The sequence below is a fragment of the Salvelinus fontinalis genome, chromosome 6 (assembly GCF_029448725.1).
Source record: "Salvelinus fontinalis isolate EN_2023a chromosome 6, ASM2944872v1, whole genome shotgun sequence".
NCBI classification, from domain to species: domain Eukaryota; kingdom Metazoa; phylum Chordata; class Actinopteri; order Salmoniformes; family Salmonidae; genus Salvelinus; species Salvelinus fontinalis.
The window spans coordinates 59,236,439-59,253,901 of record NC_074670.1 but is presented as its reverse complement, the minus strand read 5'-3'; the positions used below and the strand labels follow the sequence as shown (position 1 = coordinate 59,253,901).

The window sequence follows — 17,463 nt, the reverse complement described above, 5'->3', positions numbered from 1 at the left end:
TATAGCCTTATTAACCATAGCGTATAGCCTTATTAACCATAGCGTATAGCCGTATTAACCATAGCTTATAGCCTTATTAACCATAACGTATAGCCTTATTAACCATAACTTATAGCCTTATTAACCATAGCTTATTGCCTCATTAACCATAGCTTATTGTCTTATTAACCATAGTTTATAGCCTTATTAACCATAGCTTATAGCCTTAATATTATAAAATTGTTCATAATACAGTGCTGACATTTTTTTAAATTCAGTCAATAACAGGGATGTGCTTAATTGGGTGTCACAGTGTTGACCTTTACCCTTTTCCTGTCTTAGTGCGCAAGCCTCGGCCGGTGCGTCCCTGCTCCCCCATTACCACTCCCAACCTGCCACTCAAGAAGAAGAGCAAGGAGGGCAAAGGTGAGTGTTCATCTCAACCAGCTCAGCTCTCAAAAAGAAGCCAATCAAGGTCTCTCTTGGGTCCTTCTCAATCAGCTTTCTTCTTGAAAAAATAGCCAATCGAAATCAAGTTCTCTCCTGGGCCCTTCTCAATCAGCTTGTTTATTGAAAAAACAGCCAATTGAAATCAAGGTATCTCCTGGTTCCTTCTGTAAGCTACTGTGCATGTTTCTGCTTGTAGAGTGGTGCAATCAGCAACCGGCAACCAGCAGCCCCTGTAGTCCAGTTGGGTTGGACCTCAGCCTGCTAATTGACTAGCTGCTGTCAACGTGCTGTGTTTCCCCGGGAAATAAGTGATTGCGCGCTGAGGGTACATTGATGAACTACTGATAAAACCCCTTTCCCCTCTCCTTGTGTGTGTCCCCTTCCACGTCACATAGAGATAGGGAGAGGAGGTTGGTTTAGCCGCACACATATACATTATGTTGTCACGGTGGCTGCTGGAGGGGTTGCTGTTTTTAACTCATTCTGGCCTAACTGTTTCTCAAACAAGAGTCATCAACTGCCAGAGCCCCATCCAATGCATTTATTTTCCAAGCCTAGGTACATACACACCAGACGAGAACGGCACATTTATTTATTTAGGTTATGAGGAGGGAATACTGCAATTACATCTCTGCCTATTTCTGTTTAAGTAAAATCTGCAATGCTAAATGAGTTATGGACAGGTGTAGCAGAACTACAAGCTCACATGTACTGTATTAGACTGACATGTACTGTATTAGACTGACATGTACTGTATTAGACTGACATGTACTGTATTAGACTGACATGTACTGTATTAGACTAACATCGCCACCTCCCGGGCGCCACCTCCCGGGTGGCGCAGTGGTCTAGGGCACTGCATCGCAGTGCTAGCTGCGCCACCAGAGTCTCTGGGTTCGCGCCCAGGCTCTGTCGCAGCCGGCCGCAACCGGGAGGTCCGTGGGGCGACGCACAATTGGCATAGCGTCGTCCGGGTTAGGGAGGGTTTGGCCGGTAGGGATATCCTTGTCTCAGTATGTAAAATGTAATGAAATGTAAAAAATGTAATAAAATGTATGCACTCTACTGTAAGTCGCTCTGGATAAGAGCGTCTGCTAAAATGACTAAAATGTAAAATGACAAAAATGTAACATGTACTGTATTAGACTGACACGTACTGTATTAGACTGACACGTACTGTATTAGACTGACATGTACTGTATTAGACTGACATGTACTGTATTAGACTGACATGTACTGTATTAGACTGACATGTACTGTATTAGACTGACATGTACTGTATTAGACTGACACGTACTGTATTAGACTGACATGTACTGTATTAGACTGACACGTACTGTATTAGACTGACACGTACTGTATTAGACTGACATGTACTGTATTAGACTGACACGTACTGTATTAGACTGACATGTACTGTATTAGACTGACATGTACTGTATTAGACTGACATGTACTGTATTAGACTGACATGTACTGTATTAGACTGACATGTACTGTATTAGTTAAAACTGTGAATTGCTCCTTTCTCCCCCCATGTAGGGAATACCATCTACCTATGGGAGTTCCTCCTGGCCCTGTTGCAGGACAAGAACACCTGTCCCAAGTACATCAAGTGGACACAGAGGGAGAAGGGCATCTTTAAGCTGGTGGACTCCAAGGCTGTTTCCAAACTGTGGGGCAAACACAAGAACAAACCTGACATGAACTATGAAACCATGGGTAGGGCACTCAGGTGAGAGGAATGACACACATGGTGTTGGTGTACATCACAGACATCACAGACATACAGTTACGAAGGCTACCACTCTAAAATGTCTGTGGCCCTGTTGCAGTAAATAGTTAAATGTATGTGACCCTGTTGCAGTAAATAGTTAAATGTCTGTAGCCCTGTTGCAGTAAATTGTTAAATGTCTGTGGCCCTGTTGCAGTAAATTGTTAAATGTCTGTGGCCCTGTTGCAGTAAATTGTTAAATGTCTGTGGCCCTGTTGCAGTAAATAGTTAAATGTCTGTGGCCCTGTTGCAGTAAATAGTTAAATGTCTGTGGCCCTGTTGCAGTAAATAGCTAAATGTCTGTGGCCTTGTTGCAGTAGATAGCTAAATGTCTGTGGCCCTGTTGCAGTAAATAGCTAAATGTATGTGGCCTTGTTGCAGTAAATAGCTAAATGTCTGTGCCCCTGTTGCAGTAAATAGCTAAATGTCTGTGGCCTTGTTGCAGTAAATAGTTAAATGTCTGTGGCCCCTGTTGCAGTAAATAGTTAACTGTCTGTGCCCCTGTTGCAGTAAATAGTTAAATGTCTTTGCCCCTGTTGCAGTAAATAGCTAAATGTCTGTGGCCTTGTTGCAGTAAATAGCTAAATGTCTGTGGCCCTGTTGCAGTAAATAGCTAAATGTCTGGCCTTTTTGCAGTAAATAGCTAAATGGAAAATGGAGTAGGTGCTTCTAGATAATATAGACAACAAACTGCAGTATGTTGTGTTGTATCGACATAATACAATCTTATCTCACCTGCATCCCCTTCTCCTCTTGAAGGCAGTATTATAACATCAGTGTCTGTTATGAAACATAACTGAGAAAAATATTGAATACAGCGAGCAAGGCACTCAGACCCCAAACATCCTTTGTACCAGGAGTTTAAGTCACATCTCTCAGGTCAACATTATCAAGGACCAAGGCATAAAATAAATATTCACTGACACTTTATTCAAAGTGGACCTTATTCAAGCCACGGTCATGATCATTCAAAATGCAGGCTGGCAAGGTAGAAAGGAAAGTTCTCCATTGAAGTCAATGGTGAAAAGTGCTGAAACTTCATGTTTATTCAATGCCACAAACATCTTACCTTACCTGTCCCTACCTAAGGTATTACTACCAGCGTGGTATCCTGGCTAAGGTGGAGGGTCAGCGGCTTGTCTACCAGTTTAAAGACATGCCTCCTGACCTAGTGGTGATTGACGACGAGGACCCATGCCCCGACCTCACCTCTGGCTACGGGGGCCAGCGCCCCAGCCACCACGGCCGGGGAGGCTCCAGAGGGGGGCAGGGTAAAATCCATGTCCATGGGCACCGTCCTATATCGGTAAAACAAGTGAAGAGAGAGCCCATTGATATGGATGGAGGGCTGTACCATGAGGTCAATGGTAAACAGGCAGAACACATGATCCAGACGGTCCACGTGCTGCAGCCCAACCAGAGGGCGGCTGTGCCGGCCTCCACACACACTTTGAGGTGAGAGATAGATGGCAACATGGCATACGTACACACACATTCATACATTCATACATGCACATGCATATCCATACACACACACAGATTTTGAAAGCTCATATATAATGCCAGTATGTAACATAAAGCTAATTTTATGCCTAAAGATATGTTCTATACTATATTATAAACTGGGTGGTTTGAGCCCTGAATGCTGATTGCCTGAAAGTTTGACAAAACATTTATTTTTACTGCTCTAATTACGTTGGTAACCAGTTTATAATAGCAATAAGGCACCTCAGGGGTTGGTGGTATATGGCCAATATAACACGGCTAAGGGCTGTATCCAGGCATGCCGCGTTGCATATTGGCCATATACAACACCCCCTCTGGCTTTATTGCTTAACTATATCATACTAGAATAGTGTTCTATTAAAAGTGTGTGTCTGAACCTGACTGTAAACACTTTGTGTCAACTGCTGATATAGAAAGGGTTTTATAAAATACATTTAATTGGTTGATTGATTGAGCTGATCTCCTCTCTCTCCTCAGGACCATCAACATGCCTACCTCCGTCCCCATGGTCCTGACGTCTTCCGGCCAGCTGCAGCCCCTCCTGTCCAACGGTGACTCGTCCAGCCACTCCTCCCAGCCCAGGGTCATCCTCCACACCGTCCCCTCTACCACGGCGGGGGGCAAGGATGTCCTCACCATCCAGACGGCCTCCCTGGCCACCGGGACGGGCAGCCTCCAGGATCACCATCAGCACCCCCAGTTCCTTGTCACCAGCCTGGGCTCCACTACCACCACGGGGGTCCTCAGCTCCACCACGGCCTCCCTCAACGGCCTTCCCCGCATGGTCACTCTCAACGCGGCCACCGGTCAGACCATGGTGGCCCAGCAGCCTGGTACCGTCATTGCTACGGTCCTCAAGTCCTCCAGCGGTGGCGAGCTCCTCCATGGCCTGCACGGCATCAAGGAGGAGATGCTGGACCCCTACTACCTGCAGTCATTGGTTAATGGAGACCCGTCGTTTGGCAAGGAGGAGATGGAGGCAGGGGAAGCAGAGCTCACCTACAGAACTGTGATCATCGGGAAGAACCAAAGCCTTGGACCGAGCCAGGGGGAGACTGGAAGCGAGTCTCCAGTGAACGGATACTTTTCCCAGGGAAGCAGCCCCAGTGAGGGCCTGACCCCAGTGGAGGAGCTAGAGGTGCGCGGGGAGATGGCCCTGCAACCGGAGCACATGGTTGGGGTCAAGGGGCTCCAGGAGCTGCCAGAGATCACCGTCCACCTCCCAGCCTCCTTCATCCAGATCAAGGCAGAACCCACAGAGGTCTAGTAGACCACAAGCTAACCTTTATTGTCATGAGTCTTGTCCTGGAGGCAGAACTGAGTGATTTCTGCTAGATGGGCCAGCTGAAAAGTCCAAATTGGCTCTATCATAAAAATTAAGGAAGACAAAAATGAGCTTTTTGATCATAATTTAGGGTTAGACATAAGGATTAGCAGTGTGGTTAAGATTAGGTTTTTATTTTACCTTTATTTGAACAGGGAGTCACCATTGAGACCAGGGTTTCTTTAACAAGGGAGCCATGCACATACTATTCATAAGACAAAATCGAATTGAAATCAGATACAATGTAAAACAAACTAAAATACAGCACAACACAAATATTCAAGAAAAACAGTTACATTCCTTAGTAAGAAGTTCCCCAATGAATATTTGCAATTGCCCGAGGGGCACTACAACATCCAATTGTAATGTATTGTGAAGTTGGTTCCAGCAATGAGGCGTATTAATACTAAAAAAGGATTTACTTAGTTCTGTGGAGACCACAAGGAACCTCAAGAGTTTGGTATCTCCTGATTTAAACTTTATATCATGTTTTATACTTTAACAACAAAGTGAGGTAAGTTGGAAGCTTGTGTAGTAGAGCTTTGTAAACAAGAAGGTAGTAATGAAGCGATATATGGGACGTTAATGAGGACCAGCCAACCTTTTGATACAGGATGCAGTGATGAGTAATAAAACTGTCACCTATGAAAAAAAAAATAATCACACTATGGTAGACAGCATTCACAGGTTTAAGAGTAGTGGCTGCGGCAATCTGGTAAATGGTGTCACCATAGTCAAGAACTGTCAGGAAAGTTGACTGTACAATCTGCTTCCTGCTATTTAGGGAGAGGCAAGATCTAGTTAGAAAAAACACTTTTTTAAACTATCTCATTCGTATGTTTTTGTCAATCCAAATGTTAAGATATTTATAGGCGGGAATCCGATCGATGGGGGAGCCATCCAATGGATAACTATGTAGTCCATCAGGTTAAGGTTAGGTTTAAAATCTGATTTTACGACTTTGTGGCTGTTCCAGCTAGTGCCCACTCTGCAGAGCTGCCTCCAGGGCAAGATTCATGACAATAAATGCCAACCTGCTAATAGGCCTGGACTCTCCATCAAAGCTGGACTATGGAATCAACATAAAGAAAGACTACCCAAAGGGCAATTCCACCACTTTTCAACCTCATTTTCATTGTCTCCAGCACAATACCATTGTCTACATATGTGAAAATGGCGCATTTGTACGTTTTGTTGAAACAAATATAAAGTTAAAAGGTTCTACCCAACATCATCAAAAGTTAACATATTTAGGACCTTTCTTCTTATCTTTTTAACCACGGATCATAGAAACATGCTGTTTTCACATATGTAGACACTGGTATGGTGCTGGAGATAATGAATAGGAGGTTGAAAAGTGGTGCAATTTCTTTTTAACAAAGTTTCCTTGTTCTTATCCCGTTGATAATCTTATTTTGAAAAGCGATGGATTTTTAAATGTGGAGCGACAAACAGAGACCAAACGTTGGCCCCTGCCGGATGTTTTTGCCTACTCATTGATGTTGTGATCACGTGCCCAAATTTCAACATCAAGGGATTGTTTTGTGATGTGTTGTTGAAGGCTCCATAGTTCGATAGGCCCTCACTCGGATCAATCTACCTACCTACCTTGCTACTGTCAGTAGACCCGTCCCCTTCCCAAACTTGTCCCCACCAGGAGAACAGCCATTGGATAACCAGGGATCTACCCCACCACATGTGCCAGTTAGATTAGTAAATGTTCTACCTACCAGTACATCTCATCAGACTTGTGTCAATGCTAACAGACAAAAACAGCAAACCAAAAACAGGAGATGTGAACTCATGTGGGAGAATGCAATGAAATCAGACTTGATGAGCAGAAAATGTGTCATTTCTACATGCCGTCTCCACTTTTTTTAAGGAAGAATGACGGAAACGCACCTTACTGACCTTTAATGGAAGAGTGCCTTATACGTAAAGGTAAAACAGTTCAAACTCTTGATTGGAAAAGTCTGTGAGGGAGAAAAAAAATGACGGTTCAGATTGTTTTGACTCAAACGATTGTGACTTATCCGGAGTTTCCTCCATATCTCCCCATATTATAAGGTTGTCGATAAGGTGTGCTTTCCCCTCCATTACTCATCGCCTTACAGCAATGTGTTACTATGGAATTGGGCATTTCCTGTCCCCTTGGACAGTCCAATCACAAACCTGTTTGTATATAGCTGCAGACTTGATGCAGGGAGAGAGAGAGAGAGAGAGAGAGCGAGAGAAAATACGGAGGAAAAATAAAATAGATTTTACTAGCCTCCTATCTTCCCATTAAGGCCTTTAATCCTGTTTATATGAAATGGAATATATATAAATATATATAAAATAATAATATACTATTGAGATTCAATTTAAGGCCACAAATGTATTTATTTTGTGAATTTCTAAATTCTGTATAAAAAGGCACATTTGTTTGTTATTTACGTATGGAAAACACGAGGGATAATATACAAAGTATATGAAATCAAATAACAGGAAGCTCATATGTCGGTGAAATTTTTTTCCGAAAAGCTGATATGTTTTTTTTTAAGCATTCCATATAATCAGCGCAGCATTGATGATGATACTTTCTCTATTTGGACTCAAAGTGGTTTGCCCCGATGCAAATGATGGTCTCTATAAATATCTCTGTCCTGTGTCATTTAAACATTGTGTTGTATGTGCTTTGGTTCTTCTTCCCTTTGTACAGCGGACATGCCTCTAGCCTTATTCAACAGTCAAGCAGTAGAGATCAGTTGGTTAGATTCACACACTCCTGTCCAGTTAATTTGGTCATTTGGTCTCAATCAGGTCCTCTGGGACCTCTCCTAACCCAGTTATTTCGTGACGCAAATTGTGACTGAACACCGGTGTTTTCCTCCCTACTTCTATGCATTTACAATTCTGGTGCTCCGCTCCTAGCTCTTGGTCTTTGGTCAGACTGGTGTCTGTGCTCTTTTTATTGGGTGTCCCAGTTTTTTGTTAAGGACCTGAAACGTCAGGGTCTCTGAATGGCCATGATAGCCTGCAAATGCTAGTGTAAGTAAACCAATATTTATCCTGAGCGCTATCGTGGCTAAATGACTTGTATTTTTTTCACTGGAGCTGGAGTGAGCAACAGACCATCTGAACTCTAGCTCAGCATCTGAGGACAAGCTTTAATGCTAATTTCAGGGGAAATGGAGAGTCTGTGACGTGACTTCCGCTTTTGGACATTAACAAGGTGACACTCCATCTTAACTCCTCCACATTTACGGAATTGTTTCAACAGTGCAGAAGAGAACCTCCCATTATTTTTTTCCTTCTCAAAAGGTCCAGAAAGAAACGCCGCTCAGGCATGTATTTTACGCCTGCTTCGTTAGGTTATGCTGCTTAGGTTAGGCTACTTTTTAGAACGTGTGCCCAGGCATCAGTCTTATGTCAACCAAAGGGCTCTCTGTGTTGACAATCTGAATGTTGTACAGTACAAAGTTATGAAAAGTTGTGACAATCAATGCTCTCTAGGGTTACAAAAAGTACCAAAACAGTCTTTGGTGTTGATAATTGACTGCAATGAACTCTGTGGGTGGGGTTGACTGGATTTTCCTGCTTACAGACGCTGATGTTGTACATACAGGTATTTTCCTTTTTAAGCACTGTTGTATGTGAGATGTTGGCGTCTGTCCGCGCTGTCTGTACGATCATTACGTTTTCCTTTGTCTTGGGTTTTCTGTGGTTTCCTCCTATGCTGAAACTAGGTTAGATTTTTTAAAGAAAGAACATTTAGGCCCAGTGCAGTCAAAGCGTTATTTTCCTGTGTTTTATATATATTTCCACACTATGTGGTTGGAATAATACTGTGAAATTTTGAAAATGATGATAATGCCCTTTTAGTGTAAGAGGCGTTTGAAAAGACCACCTGAATTTCTGCCTGTTTTGGTGGGATAGAGTCTTGGCCTGCCTGATAACATCACCAGGCAGTAAATTAGTTAATAGACCAATAAGCAAGAGTTCCAATCCTCTCTGCCAATAACAGCTAGTTTTCAGTTTTCCCCACTCAGAACACTCCCAGACAGTCCTATCAAAATTCTTGCTTGAAAAATTTCTCTTTGCTAAGAATCTATTTTTGTTTCTTTTTGACCACTTTAATTAAAAACAATCACAGTAAAGTACTTAATTGTTACCCAGAAATTATTTTGGTATTGAGATGAAAACGGCTGCATTGGACCTTTTTAATAATAAAACACATTTTGCTTATATTCCGCTTCAGTGTTTATTCTATATACACTGAGTATACTAAACATTAGGAACACCTTCCTAATTGCGTTGTACCCCCCCCCCGCCCCCCCCATTTCCCTCAGAACAGTCTCAATTCATCGGGGCATGGACTCTGGGATGCTGGCCCATGTTGACTGCAATGCTTCCCAAGGTTGTGTCAAGTTGGCTGGAAGTCCTTTGGGTGGTGGACCATTCTTGATTCACACAGGAAACTGTTGAGTGTGAAAAACCCAGCAGCATTGCAGTTCTTGACACAAGCTGGTGTGCCTGGCACGTACTACCATACCCCGTTCAAAGGCACTTAAATCTTTTATCTTGCCCACCCTCTGAATGGCACTCATACACAATCCATGTCTCTTTTTTAAATTATTCTTTAACCTGTCTCCACCCCTTCATCTACACTCTGATCGAATTGGATTTAACAAGTGATGTCAATGAGGGATCATAGCTTTCACCTGGATTCACCTGGTCAGTCTGTCATGGAAAGAGTCATGTTTTGTATACTCAGTGTAATAGCCTGGAATCCCAACTGATTCCGCTACTTTTAACATCAGTCCGGCATTCAGTCTGGTTTAACCAGGCTATCAATATGACATGAATCAATATTATAGCTTTGCATTCAAACTGATGCATACTTTTTTTCAGTCTGGTTTAACCAGGTTGTCAATATGATATAAGACAATTAAAATAGTGTGGACAGGCTGTTTTGAAAACTGGGACTGACTGATAAAATAATTATACTATTACCTTGTCTCCTCTTTGATGAGCGTATTAACACACACTTTCACACAAGGTCAAATCAAACAGATGTCGGTGTGCTGCTCTCAGTATATCTTCCTCCACTGTCTCTGTCACCATGCCAGGCTCAAACCAGTGATCCTCTGCTCACAAACACACATAACCGTCCTCCCTGACAACATACCAACCGATTGAGCTATACCAAAGGTACCAATTGGATAGGTCCATCGGCTATAGTTCAAGCTATAGTTCTTTACTCCGTAACTCCATAACACATCTTGCTTAAAGGGAGCTCTGATGAGGGTCAGGATGTTTCCAGCCATATGTCCCTCTTCCACGTCTGTTGCTGTAAAAACAGCAGAAAACCGCGGGCCTGCTAGTCCTACTGCAGCAAAACAAAAACGACAGCAACGTCTACAATATGTCTACATGAAACAAACTGGCAACAATTGAGATTTGAGCAATAATAAGCTGTTCATTGGTGCAACTGACGCTACGAATCGTGCTCAGGAGACAGACAGACAAACCAGTCTGTTCTAGATAATAGCAGAAGCAGCTGTGCTGCTGGTTTCTAAAGGGCTACTTATGGGATTTTATTGTACACATAATGGTATTGAAGTAGCTCCAAGCTTTGAAGTTAGAGAGCAATATTGCTGTGTACAATCTGCAACATGGGATTTGAAGAACAGGAGAAGAAAAGGCATTTCTACTGGAATGAAGCCTTTAGCAGGCCGAAGAGACTGATTGGACCGTACCTCGGAGTCGTCTTCCAGTTGCCGTAGGCAGATGAATACATTAGTCCAGTCGTGCTGGGGGACAGTGGAGGCTGTTGTCACTGCTGTGACCTACTGTGCAGAGCAGCCTGAGCAGTGGGTTGAGAGTAGGGGAGAAGGGAAGGGGGGGGGGGGGGTGTACATTGGCTGGGATTGAGTGAGCCTCGGGTGGGGGTCTGCTGAGAGAGCTGACAGATGGGTTTGGCTGCTGTACACAACCCCCCTCCCCCCAACACTCCATGCACAACACCCACCCCCTCTCCCCACACAGCTGCAGACCACACACTCCTGCAACGCCATAGGGTTACCGCACCAAACAACACAGAAAAACTGCCACAATACCACTTCCTGTCACCAACAATGACAGCATAAGCCTTCGCCGATGGACCATTGTCCTTATCCATATCGATGTAATATTTCAGAACCGTCTCCTTTTTTGTTTCATGCTGTATCACACAGTGAGCTGCTAACTACCTTTTCACTCCATCTGAATAGACCTGTGGTGTCTTGACTTTAAAGCCAGCAAGATGCTAGTGGGATTATAAAGCTAATGAAAGACGTGCGTGTGTGTGTGTGCGTGTGTGTGTGTGTGTGTGTGCGCGCGGCAGTGAGTCAGAGAGCCCGGAGAGAGAGCCAGGCAGCCCAGTCCATCCGGAACCTGGGAGGGGAGAGGTCTATTTCCTGCGTCGCCTGCAGCCAGTGACACAGTGTGAGACGACCTAGCTCGCGCTAGTGAGTGTTTACTGCCGTGCCACTCCACATGCCTCTCTCACACGGCGCGAGGAGCTGTTGAAGGATGACGGCTGACACGGTAGAGCCTCCAGCCTGTGTCGGGAACCATGGCGGAGAGATTATTCAAACATCAGGCCTTCAGTGCATCATGGACCATGTACACTGACCCCACAACACAGCCCGAGTATTATAGCATTTGTCTGTCTCATGGCCTAGCAGTACTACTGCCATGCACTGTGCTCTGCCTAGCAACCCACCTCAACTGTAATTTGGCCATCTGAGTGACCACTGGGCTCTGAATATATGAAAGGATTTTCAAAGGAGAGGCTCTCTTCTCTCCATCGATGTTGATATGTGCTGTTATTTGATTTTGACAGATGATTCAAAGTTTGAGTTAGAAATAGCAAAGAAAGGCATTTATGTACTCAAGCTGACAAGTTAAACCTTAAAGCATAGGGCCCCTGCAGGTAATCATAACGCAACACTGGTGGAGATCAGTCTCAAAATGGCCATTCTGTCATGAGACCACAAGATGGCACTAGCAATACGTCTGTAACACTATCCGCCTGACAAGCCAAATATGTCTCTCCCCTCTCTCATAGAGGTAAATGACACTGCAGTTTTGATGTGGTAACAAAAGGAGTGAATTCACAAGTGTACACTACCGGTCAAAAGTTTTTGAACACCTACTCATTCAAGGGTTTTTCTTTATTTTTACTGTTTTCTACATTGTATAATAATAGTGAAGACATCACAACTATGAAATAACACATATGGAATCATGTAGTAACCAAAAAAAGTTAAGAGATTCGAGGAGGTTTGAGATTCTTCTTATAGCCACCCTTTGCCTTGATGACAGCTTTGCACACTCTTGGCATTCTCTCAACCAGCTTCATGAGGTAACAGATGTGCCTTCATAAAAGTTCATGTATTTGAGCCAATCAGTTGTGTTGTGACAAAGTAAGGGGGTATACAGAAGATACCCCTATTTGGTAAAAGACCGTCCATATTATGGCAAGAACAGCTCAAATAAGCAAAGAAAAATGACAGTCCATCATTACTTTAAGACATGAAGGTCAGTCAATACGGAAAACTTCAAGAACTTTGAACGTTTCCTCAAGTGCAGTCGCAAAAACCATCAAGCGCTATGATGAAACTGGCTCTCATGAGGACCGCCACAGGAAAGGAAGACCCAGAGTTACCTCTACTGCAGAGGATAAGTTCATTAGAGTTACCAGCCTCAGAAATTTTAGCCCAAATAAATGCTTCACAGTTCAAGTAACAGAAACATGTCAACATCAACTGTTCAGAGGAGACTGTGTGAATCAGGTCTTCATGGTCCAATTGCTGCAGTATGGATCCTGCATCACTGTTTCTCTTTTGCACGCCTGCTCTGCTCAACACAATGCTAAACAAGCTTCCAGCGATTTTTTTCCTAGATGCTGAATAATTTACATGAGGAACATGGACATGAGGGATTTACCTTTGAAACTACTGATTCTGGTGTTTACTATGAGTGGAGTCATAGATACAGATTTGAATGTGTAGCTTGTAGTCATCTGGACAGGGTATGTTGAGGAAAGATACACCTACTCACAAATTGGACAATTCACATTTCAACAGCCAAACAACGATTGTCCTCAGTCTCCTAACTAATAAAAAAAAAACAATCACTCACGAATCGGGTACTAATCAGAATCTATTGCTCTCATGGTATTAAAGATGGAGAACAATTGAGATTTAATTCATGGCAAATTTGACAGTTATGGGCCAACTTGATATTGATACACCCACCAATCATTAGTGGGGAAATCGTATCAAATCATTGTCTAACAGAACAATTTTCGCCTGTCTCCTTTTACCTTCAGAAATCCTCTATTATGAGGGGAGGGGAACAACAGTAGAATACATTATAAGGTGGATATTATACAGATTGACTTCCATCGTCTCTACTCACTGGCCAAGACTCTCAAGAAGGCGTGAAAGGTTCTCAGTAACACTATTGCTGTAATATCTGTATCACATTCCACTGTCAGAGTGAGGTGGCCCATTCAAAATTACTCTCAATGCTCCCATGGGCAATTTACTCGCACAACCACACAATAGCCAAGCCTGAATCTCCTGGGAAACCTTGTTGGATTGACAATGGTTATCAAACATAATATCATTCATTATAAGATCAAACATAATACTAGTGCTTAGCTAACCTAACCTTTTTAATACGATGTAAGTCCATCGTCTCGCTCTTTCTGTCTGTTTGACTTTCTCTGTCTCTCTGTCTCCCTCTCCTGCTCCCTCTCTCCCTCTGTTGCTACAGTATACTGATTGTGTCAGCTTCAATACACACAGCAGCATGACGTGATAAGGGAAAAATACAGGCAGAACAAAATACATATCAACACAAATTGTATATTATTTTCAGAACCGCCTTGGGGCATGGCGGAGCTGCCTGTCGGCACATTTGAAGTATGTTTGCAATTATTGCATTTGTTAACGCCTGACACTATTTTTACTCGACATGTTGCCCTTGGCTATTGACATTATTGATTTGATAATACAATGTGTTTGCAGCTTGAACTTCAAGTTCTTTACTTCCGCCTGTTAATACATTAACATAAGTAATGAAGTTGAGTTTAGACTTAAGACAGACACAGTAAATTTGCTTATTTTCGCGAAATGTTTTACCTTTTTGAGGTGGATTGTTTTTTTCACCTTCCCAACATTCTAAATGTAGAGAACCTACAGTATGTTTAATGCAACATTACTGGGAGGGTACATCACTTGGAGGGAGGGTACAGAGAAGTTGGATGTACTTCAAACCAACATAAATCAAAGTGAAACCGGCTCTATCTTTTCTCATCTGTCTTTTTACCTCTTTTGTTGTTTTGGTTAAAGAGCATCGATTTAGGTTTATTTTCCAGGAAGGATATTAGTAACACTTCTTATGAACAACCTATATAATACATTATAACAACATCTGTTCTAATAACTGTGCTCATAAACATCTATAACTACTTTCATAGAGCATTGTGAACAGGATGTATAATGAGTAGAAAGAGGAGGAAGGGAAGCGCTACTAAGGTACACAATAGTACATTTTGGTAGACAGAAGGTGCTCTTTGGTAAAAGGGGTGAATTGGTCATCAAAAAGAAAGGAGGACCAAGGCACTCTTCATATAATTAATTAAAATGCCTTTATTAGTATGGCATGTTCAATAGAAACAAAGTTTTTAAAAACCGACGCGTTCCGGCTGCATGGCCTTCGTCAGGGAGTACAAAAGATGTATAATGACTTTTGAAGCAAAGTGGCATATGACTTAATCAATACATTTTGGAGTCAGGACATGTCATAGATTGACCCTCAAAGGTTAATAGATGTGTGAACTGCAGCATTGGACCATTTGAATGTATGATATTGGACTTTTTTCCACCAATGTTGGAATTTCAGCCAGTAGAAACTTGAATATGGGATCCATATTAGGAAGTTCCTCAGTTGTCAGGTGAAACCATTATATGAGTTATCAGACAAAACGTCCTAATATGGATGCCGTAGTAACTTTGAATGCAAATTAAGACTCACAAGAAGTCAGTTCTTTATCTTGATATGAGTAGCATTAGATGTATTTTAGTTTCAAAATACATTTTAATTGCATGTAATTGATAATAACTTAAGCATGTCAAGCCATCATACAGTATCTCGTATGGTTGTAGGCCTATCTATGCCGGTAGAATCACTGTTTAGAGCATGATTACTGTGAGCTATTGAGCAACGGAGAAACATTTGCAGATTACATTACATAATGGTAATTGAGCTGTGGCATAATTATGTAATTTACAGCCATTACAGTTAAAACAATGCTGCTTAAAATAACAATAATGACTTTACATCAAATAAAGAATGGCAAGTTGAATTAGATGAATTAAGCATATCTATAGCCGCTGCTTTATTATAATTAGTCGACTCATTCTGATAGTTTTTTGCTATGTATTTATATACCTCCTCATCAATACATATACACTGCTCAAAAAAATAAAGGGAACACTTAAACAACACAATGTAACTCCAAGTCAATCACACTTCTGGGAAATCAAACTGTCCACTTAGGAAGCAACACTGATTGACAATAAATTTCACATGCTGTTGTGCAAATGGAATAGACAAAAGGTGGAAATTATAGGCAATTAGCAAGACACCCCCCAAAACAGGAGTGATTTTGCAGGTGGTGACCACAGACCACTTCTCAGTTCCAATGCTTCCTGGCTGATGTTTTGGTCACTTTTGAATGCTGGCGGTGCTTTCACTCTAGTGGTAGCATGAGACGGAGTCTACAAGCCACACAAGTGGCTCAGGTAGTGCAGTTCATCCAGGATGGCACATCAATGCGAACTGTGGCAAAAAGGTTTGCTGTGTCTGTCAGCGTAGTGTCCAGAGCATGCAGGCGCTACCAGGAGACAGGCCAGTACATCAGGAGACGTGGAGGAGGCCGTAGGAGGGCAACAACCCAGCAGCAGGACCGCTACCTCCGCCTTTGTGCAATTTCCTCTTTTTGTCTATTCCATTTGCACAACAGCATGTGCAATTTATTGTCAATCAGTGTTGCTTCCTAAGTGGACAGTTTGATTTCCCAGAAGTGTGATTGACTTGGAGTTACATTGTGTTGTTTAAGTGTTCCCTTTATTTTTTTGAGCAGTGTATATTTCAAGTTAAACATGCTAATTGTAGTAAACAATAGTCAAAACAGATCATTCACAAAAAATAGGACATATATTATTTTTAGTCTAGAAAGGGTTAAATGCTCTTGCCCCGGGTGGGCCTAGGCTGGGTTTACACTCTACCAAGTGTTCACAAAAGCAAAATGTCACTTATCCTTGCTTAGAGTTAATACAAATTCTGGCATGCACTAAAGTCTCTTTGCGGTTGCTGAGACACTAAGCCTACAGCAGTGTAAATCCAGCCTTAAATGAATGCACCTGTCATTTGTGCTGAAACATAGTTGAATCCAGTTCCACTATCCAATCAGATCCTCCCGAGCATACGGGCTATCCACCAGTTGCAGGGCATGATGATCTGACAGATGACACGTCCTCCTTGGTAGTAGTAGGGGTAGGGGTTGAACCCTCCCAGAGGCTCGTAGTAGCGCTGGCAGTAGCGGTAACCACGACGACAGTGCTGGCAGCAGTAGCCATGGTCATCCAGACGGTTATCCAGCTCAACTCCAATGTCTCTCTGAAGGACAAATGGCAAGTCGATGAGAGGAAGGAAAGAAGTTAGGTGCAAAAGGTGATCCACACAAAGGAAAGCCAGAGAGACAGAGATCTTGAGAACATTTAATTTGAGGTATAGATGGGATGGATTGCTTACACCTCACTGGAAAGGTTTACTTTTCTGTGATAGCTAAATGTTTCTCTTTTTTTAACTTTAGCTTTCTCTGTTCAGTGACGTGTGTATAGTTTAAATAAAATAAAATTGGTCTCCTTTTCTTTTCCCTTTGAGTACCAGCTCACCCAGAGCAGGGCCAGGCAGACAGCGGATTGGATTGGGTGAATTGATGTTCTCACTTCAGTTGTGGGTCAGAAAAATATATGTAGAAGCAGCTAAACAGAAGAGAAAGATTAAAATGAATGTCTAAGGAAACAAATGGACAAAATGTTTCCACCATCGACTGTGACACAGGGATCAAGATAGCATTGGAAAGTAATGTTAGTGGTAGTATTACTCTTAGCTTCACCATGCTCCATCTCACATCCCAGAGTCCTCGGCTCCTTTCTCCCTGGGCTATCTTCAATCAAAGTGACTCTGACACTGCCGGTTACCGGGATAATTGCACTATTTCTTTCATCTCTGACCCCCACCCCCCCCGCTGCGACCCACGCGAGCTGAGTCAAAATGGCCGCCACTCCTCCATTAGAGACTACAAATTAGAGGCTCTCCGTCGGCG

At 42.6% G+C, this 17,463-nt stretch overlaps 2 protein-coding genes across 3 annotated transcripts in view; one reads left to right on the top strand and one right to left on the bottom strand.

Moving 5' to 3' along the window:
• elf1 (E74-like ETS transcription factor 1) overlaps positions 1–9,262 on the top strand; it is a 79,283-nt gene extending 70,021 nt beyond the window's left edge. For both annotated transcript variants that reach the window (XM_055927244.1, XM_055927243.1), the window contains exons 6-9: positions 322–405; positions 1,972–2,164; positions 3,293–3,658; positions 4,187–9,262. In XM_055927244.1, the coding sequence (XP_055783219.1) occupies positions 322–405; positions 1,972–2,164; positions 3,293–3,658; positions 4,187–4,976 (1,433 nt within the window). In that variant the 3' untranslated portion in view covers positions 4,977–9,262. The remainder of the gene's footprint in view (positions 1–321; positions 406–1,971; positions 2,165–3,292; positions 3,659–4,186) is intronic.
• Positions 9,263–14,701: 5,439 nt separating this feature from the next.
• The window catches only part of tnmd (tenomodulin), a 76,310-nt gene continuing 73,548 nt past the window's right edge, over positions 14,702–17,463 (bottom strand). The window contains exon 7 of the mRNA XM_055927242.1: positions 14,702–16,751. Coding sequence (XP_055783217.1) covers positions 16,542–16,751 — 210 coding nt within the window. The 3' untranslated portion in view covers positions 14,702–16,541. The remainder of the gene's footprint in view (positions 16,752–17,463) is intronic.